Source organism: Telopea speciosissima, chromosome 8 (genome assembly GCF_018873765.1).
Source record: "Telopea speciosissima isolate NSW1024214 ecotype Mountain lineage chromosome 8, Tspe_v1, whole genome shotgun sequence".
NCBI classification, from domain to species: domain Eukaryota; kingdom Viridiplantae; phylum Streptophyta; class Magnoliopsida; order Proteales; family Proteaceae; genus Telopea; species Telopea speciosissima.
This window is the reverse complement of record NC_057923.1, coordinates 33356383-33363581: the sequence shown is the minus strand read 5'-3', so window position 1 is coordinate 33363581 and position 7199 is coordinate 33356383. Positions and strand designations below refer to the sequence as shown.

Sequence of the window (7199 nt, the reverse complement as noted above, 5' to 3'; positions counted from 1 at the left end):
AGCCCGCCCTGAGCCATCTGGGTCATGAAGGTGCACAACATCTCGTTAGTTTGAAGCATCTGCAATTGCAAATCCAAGACCTGTTGATTATTCGCCGGCCCTTCAGGATCCAAACTCTTTGGCAAAAGTGGTGGCGGCGGTAAGTTCAGCCCATTCGGCTTGGCCTGAGTTTGGTCTACCGCCGCCGCGTCCAGTACACTTTCCCCATTGCCCCCGTTCACTGGTGGAGTGGGATTGACAGCGGTACCCGCATTACGCGAAGCACCTCCCCCTCGTGGGGGTCTTCCTGCTGCCCCTTGGCGTGACGTCTCCCGAGGTGGCGATTGTCTTGCCTGCCTATTAGGTTGCAACTCATCTCCTCGAGAGGTTGAGCCATGTTGACCTGATCTCGTGTGCACCATTGTTGCTACTCTTGAGGTTGGTAGAAACGACAACGACTTGCTGATGTCGTTCCCACAGACGGCGTCAAATCTGTTGCGGGTGAAAACCTCCGATGCTCGGTTCGCCCACGGATGAGCCTGCAAAAACTAAGCGATGAGCACAAGAGAGCCGATGTGGCTCCGGCCAAGGACTCTCCAACGCTCAAGTTAGGTCTCCAATGCAACAGCGTAACTGCGTAGTGAAAGCAAGATCATGAATGGTGCTCCATACCTGGGTATTTATAGAGTGAGGATGAGATGAGGCGGTTGGGAGAGTCCTAGTATGGTAGGAGTCCTTCTTTTGGAAGGCTCTCTAGCGTAGAGCGGAGTGGAGAGCTATTTTCGGGGTCGGGCTCTTATTAAGGTAAGAGTCCATGTAAATTGTGATTTCGTATTACGCTGGGGTCGTGGCTCGATCCTTATCCCGTGATTCTCGGGATGTGCTGACGTGGCCCCGCGATCCCCGGTGGGGTGCTATGGTAGCCTCTATGGAGGAGGGCTCGGCCTCGGAGGTCGGCCTAGGAGGTCGGCCTGGTAGGTCGGTCTTGGCAGTCACCTCGGCCTAGAAGGTCGGCCTGAGAGGTCGGCCTGGGAGGTCGGCCTGAGAGGTCGGCCTGTTAGGTCGGTCTCAGCAGTCAGCTCGGCCTAGGATGTCCTGTGTATGCTCGGTCAGGAGTTTATGGCTGACTTGTGTGAGCTCGGCCTCGGCCTCGGCTTTGGCCTCAGCCCCGGCTGACTTGTGTGAGCTCGGCCTCGGCCCTGGCTGACTTGTGCTCGCTCGGCCTCGGCCTCGGCCTCGGCTTCAGTGCTCGGTCTCGGCCTCGGCTTCAATGCTCGGCCTCGGCTTCAGTGCTCGGCCTCGGCCTTGGTCTCAATGCTTGGCCTCGGCTTCAGTGCTCGGCCTCGGCCTCGGTTTCAGTGCTCGGCCTCGGCCTCAGTCTCAATGCTCGGTTTCGGCCTCGGATTCAGTTCCAGTACGTTTACGTGGTAGCTTTTGGTTGGTTGGGGGATTTTATGATACATCAGCATGTAAAATGTATCTTTACTAGATATGGTAAGAAATTTAAGTAGTTTATAGTTTATACAATCACATGGGGTAATAATTACAAAAGTTTCTTTTTTAGGTTTGAAAATTTTCCCTTCCCTTCCCTTCCCTTCTCTTCCCTTTAATTCCCCTTGCAACCAAACGAAGTTAGTTATTAGTAGAACAACCTTCCTTAGAGCTTCCTGTTTTTGAAATCAAATTCAAATTTTGATTTTGAATTAACTCCACTTCGTCATTACTTCTAGCAACAACATTGGCCACCCCCAGAGGATGTGTTCCACTTCACCCACAATAGTTGGTATGTGCACTGTGGTTATGGAAAAGGAAGCCTATAACGATTCAGTATAGGCTGAAAATAAAAAACAAACAATCACACAGTGCACATAAGGATTTACGTGGTTTGACAAGATTGCTAACAACCACGATGAGATGAGATATGTTTCACTGTCAATGAAGAATAGGGTAACAGTCACTCGTCCTCATACGTCTCTCAAATTACATTGCATAGAAAGAACCCTCCTCCCTACAAATTTATAACGAAATCCTATACATAAATTTTCCGCAATACCCATATAACCCATATGGCCTCTTAACGGCTCTTTTGAATTAACAACACAACACAGCCTTATCCCAACTCAATGGGATCAACTACATGGATCCTTTCAAAAAAAAGTAGGGAAAATTGGGGTCCTCACAAAGGAAAAGGAAAGTAGGAGGAATGAAGAATAAAGATGAATTGAAGAAATTAGATTAGAAAATTCAGGAATGGAAAATGAAAAAAGAAAGTAAGAGGGAAAAGGATAGCCCAGTAAATCAGAAAAATCTCAGCTACATGGTATCGATAACGTGGATCCTTACCCTCCAATAGGCTCTATCTGAGATCATACTTTGCACAAGACCCAAACTATGCATGTCATTTTTCACAACCTCACCTATGGTCATTTTATCATGTCCCTAGCTCTTTTAGTTCCTTCGATCAGAATCAGATCACTCCTCCTTAATGGAGCATCCCCAAACCTCCGTTGCATATGACCAAACCACCTCAGACCATATTCTCAAAGCTTGTCGCTGATCGGGACAAGACCCCTTCGTTTCTTTTTATATATATATATACATAGGTTTTTTTCATATACCACCCCTGAGGTTTGACGTAATTATGAAAATATCTCTTAGTTTTGAAAAATTCTACGTGCCCCCTTGAGGCTCTTAACAGGTAACACATAACCCCATTCCGTTAGTCTAAGACTCACAACGTTAAAAGCATGGGATGAACTACCAAAAATGCCCTTTTAAGAAAAAAAAAAACCTGCAACTCATCTTCCCCAAACGATTTGGGGAAGATGAGTTACAGATTTTGAAGGGAACGCTGGTCGTGCCATGGAGAACAAAGAGATCAAATAGAGAGAGAGAGAGGAGGAGGAGAGGACGAAGTTTCTTGTTTAGGGTTTGGAGCTAAGACTTGTTCCTTCTTTTGATTACCAGAGCATTTGTACTCTGGATAAGGTGAAATCAGCGCTGGAAAGAGCAGAGAGAGAATTGGGTAAGAAACGTTCATCTTCGTATGCATCTGCTTCGTCTTCTTCAATCAAAGAAGCAACAATGAAACAGAGGAAGGAGAAGAGAAGTCATCTTCTTCATCTGGGTTTGAATCTGGTTCTGATTTGTTACTCGCTGCTGGTTGTCCTGGTTGCTTGTTTTACGTTTTGATATCGAAGAATAATCCCAAATGCCATCGTTGTGATTCCATTGTTCCAATCCATTTGCATAAGAAACCAAAAATTGATCTCAACACTTCAATTTGAGAAGAAGGGTTGAAGAACAGAATTGGTTTTTGGGTATTTTTTGTTGTTTAATTTTTGTAAATTATAGATAGAAAATCATTACTGGATAGGTTGGTTAATGAAGGACAAATTCTGAGTTGCAGCTTTTTTTCAAACCCAGCTCATTTTTATCAAACTGAAAATTTCAATTTTTGTTTAAACCCTGTGTGGGTTGTAGAAGATCAGAGTAATCCATGACTGGACTACTTGATTGATGAACGATCACTTCCCTCTCTCTGCAAATTCTCAATTCTGTAAAAAGGTAAAAAACATGTCCTGGCATCTATGAATAACAAGACACCAGATGACAAGCAACGTCATAGTCTATAAAGAGGAAAAGACTTTAAATGGCAAGAGACAAAAATTGCTCATCATCTCAAATACCCATTCAAGAAGATGCACCACTTCGCAAAGCATGAGCCTTCTTGGGTGTTATGGGGGCCAGCTGAGTCTCAGAGTTCTTCACTGGCTCCTCTTTCTCAGATAAGGTCAGCTCAATGTGACATGGAGATGACATATAAGGGTTGATCCTCCTATAAGGGTTGATCCTCCCATGAGCATGGTATGTGAGTCTCCTCTGCTTCTGCGCTTGGTTCACCTGGACATGGGATATGTAAAGAGAATCCACATCCAAACCTTTCACATCTGCGTTGCTCTCAGCATTCTTAAGCAAATCTAGAATGAACTTCACTAATTTCACAGGCCAGCGTCCTTGCCCATTTGAATGACAGTTCTTGGCCTGAGCTGTTCGACCAACACCGCGACAAAATCTTCAGAATGGAATGGCTTGTTTATGGGTCAGACCACATTCAAACCTTTCTTTATCGGAATTTTTCTAGCGGCTGTTGGGATCTTCAGGTTCATAGAAACACAGAACCCTCATCTTCCCCAATTTTCCCAAAACCTGAAATCCTAAACCCATTTCCTATTATTCGATAAAATCATGAACCTTCTTCAACAACTTCTGCACTAGCACAAGCTGTCAAGACAGCAAGGAAGGTCTGTCCTTCAAGAATGCAATCAGTGGGTGGTGGTGGTGGTGGCTGCGGCAATGGTGGCCTGGTGGGTGGTGATGGTGAAGAAGAAGAAGAAAAGGGCATTAGTGTCATTTTACCCTTTCAAGAGTATATTGGTCATAATAGACTTTAAAAATTTCTATTTCTTAGAAGGGCATTTTTGTCAATTCATCCCTTATTTTTAACACTGTTAAACCTAAACCAACGAAATGAGGGAACCCCTTGTTCACCCCTTGTTTTATACGCAGAATTTTTCAACAATGAAGAATTTTTTCATAATTACGTCAAACCTTAAAATAACCCCATATTTTTTTAATTTATAATTGCAGAAGATCTGTAGATTGACAATGGCATTCAATATCGAGTCTTCCACCAGACAAGCATCATATAGTTCAAGTTTGTCGTCGTCGCGCACCGACTTACACCCAATGTGTGAAGAGCTACAAAGATATGATCTTTGCCTGCACAATGATAAGATATATTATTAAGAAAATTGGAAATGCTCGACAAACTATATTTAATCAGATTTCTGTTCCAATCTCTAGATATGGAACCATTGTTGAACGATTATTTTAATTAACCTTTAAAGCCTTTAATCACTTGTACCAAGGTAGTAGTGGCAACAGCATTTGTTGTTTTAGTAATAAACAAACTAGAAAAGTAAAAACATCTCATTTTCATCATTATTCCTATTGTAAGATCTCTAATCATCTCTCAAAAACTAAGGAAATTTTCTACTTTGACTATGATGATTCTCTCTTTATTGTGCGTGGGGTGGAGGAAGAGTTGACAAACTAAAAATTATACCGTAAAATTACACTTTTCTTAGGTATTATATATCATTCATAGTTTATTTTTCATGGGTACTAAATTTTTTTTTTTTTTTTTTTTTTTCAATTTATTCTTCTATAACAAAAGGAGATAACAAATCCAGCATCTTTGAGAGATACTCTTTTAAATTGTCACTTGGAACCCTAGATGATTATATCAAAAATCTTAGTAGATTGAACAATATTGAGTATCTATCATTTAAATTCTTAATATTGAGAGTCGGTGACAACTGACAAAAGGCATGCAGTGGTCTGCAATCACATATCTTTTTTGTATGGTGTGAGACATACCACCATCCTAAAAGTTGTAGAAAAAGTGAACTTGCAAAAGCTATCCACCTTTTCTTTTTAAGCTAATTCTGGTCCTGAATCTGTTGGCAGAATTACACAAATGACCTTGCATGTTGAACTTTGCAAAAGCCATCCTCCTTTTCTTTTTAAAAATTTTCGTTAAAACAAAAAATCTACTTAGAAAGAAAAATACAAACATCATTTGTAACTGTAACTATAGAGAACTATAGATGTAAGTATCCATTCTAGCCCTAACTGCCCACTTATAGGCAATAGAAATAATAATATTTACAGAATCAAAAGTTTTTATAAAACATGAAGCATCCAAAAGTAGGTTAAAAACCTCCCACTGCCATCCTCGTTTAGTTCTTTTAGTAAGCCAACTCAACACATGCTCACAATCCATCCAGATAGTCAGAGCTGTCCATCCTTGCTATTTGACTCGCTGCATCCCTTGAAGCAATCTCCGAATCTCCAACTCCTATGGTGACCCTACAAGAGCATTATCCGTATAGAGTCGATAGATCATAATAAATTGAAATTTACACCAAAAAAAAAAAAAAAAAAAAAAAAATTTGAAAAAAAGGAGTCTGTCCAACAGAACCCGTAGGAGGGTCATAGCTACCATCACAAATAAGGTGATCAACTCCTCCTGATAATTCATGATACTCAACAAGAAATAAATAAGACTAGGAATTGGATCCATAAACGAAGGGTCAGGATTAACAAAAAGCTTCAATTCCTAACAGCACTTGCATATTAGGGGAATACTCCCTGTGCAACTGAGGGTAGGAGACCGCGTGTCGATGATAGCTTTCTTTGTCATGGACGCGATGGCCAACTACAATGCTCTCTTTAGCCGGGATTGGATCCACGCAAACAGCTACGTCCTTTCGTTGCTGCATCAGGTTTTGGTATTCTAGACGGATGGAGGAGAAATAGAGTGGGTAGTAGCGGACAATAGACCTTTTTTGGTCACTGCTAATCATGCAGAAGCCTAGTTTTACGAAGGGAATATTGGTCCAATCAAGTTTGTTGGGGAGGGCGAGTATGGAAAACCTACTGCTATGAGTGCTACCACAACAGTCCTGGAAGATGAAGGACAACTTTGTCGTGCTTTGGGAAATTTGTTCAGGCCATTTTGCATTGAAAGGCTGAGTAGGGAGTCCAAAGGTGTAGATGGCTGATCAAAACCAAAGGTCTAAGGCCTTAGAGAACGCATAGAAACGACTCTTATTGTTCGGTTTGGAACAGCGGATGATCGAAAGTTCGGTCTGCACGGTCGAACCTATCTATGAGGCTCTATAGCTGAAAGACCTCATGCCAGCTCCAGTTAAGATGGAGGACACCTTGGCTGAGGTGCAAGATCCTTTAGTAGAAATAAACCTAGGAACTGAAGAAAGTAGAAGGCTCACCTTTTGTAAGCGGTTTGTTGGAGCCTGAATTCCATGCGAAGCTTATAACCTTACTGTTCAAATATAAAGACTGCTTTGCTTGGGACTATCCTGAGTTGCCTAGTCTAGAGCGAAAATTGGTGGAACACCGTTTACCTATTAAAAAGGGTTTTAAACCGGTCAAGCAACTACCCAGATGAATGGCCCCTGAGGTGGTCATAAAGGTAAAGGAAGAAATTCAGTGCGTACTACTCACTACGTAGAGTGGTTAGCCAATATTGTTCTAGTCATGAAGAAGAATGGCAAGCTTAGGGTTTGCATTGATTTTCGAGATTTAAACTTTGCTATGCCGAAAGATGAATACCCAATGCCAATTGCTGATAT

The 7199-nt window shown here is 42.1% G+C and overlaps 1 protein-coding gene across 1 annotated transcript; it reads right to left on the bottom strand.

Moving 5' to 3' along the window:
• Positions 1 to 3552: 3552 nt before the first annotated feature.
• On the bottom strand, positions 3553 to 6871 carry LOC122672245 (60S ribosomal protein L17-like). Its single transcript, XM_043869740.1, has 4 exons — positions 6837 to 6871; positions 5821 to 5913; positions 4591 to 4761; positions 3553 to 4054 (listed from the first exon to the last, which is right to left on the bottom strand). Exons 1-4 carry the CDS (start codon positions 6869 to 6871, stop codon positions 3673 to 3675), a joined length of 681 nt encoding a protein of 226 aa, XP_043725675.1. The 3' UTR covers positions 3553 to 3672.
• Between the last annotated feature and the right edge of the window lie 328 nt (positions 6872 to 7199).

Excerpts from the sequence above, each read along its gene's own strand:
- LOC122672245 (XM_043869740.1), bottom strand. The coding sequence starts at position 6,871 with ATGGAATTCAGGCTCCAACAAACCGCTTACAAAAG. Across the intron at positions 5,914-6,836 it reads CAACAAACCGCTTACAAAAG|GGTCACCATAGGAGTTGGAG; the intron begins GTGAGCCTTCTA and ends ATGCTCTTGTAG. Across the intron at positions 4,762-5,820 it reads TCTGACTATCTGGATGGATT|GCAAAGATCATATCTTTGTA; the intron begins GTGAGCATGTGT and ends ATCATTGTGCAG.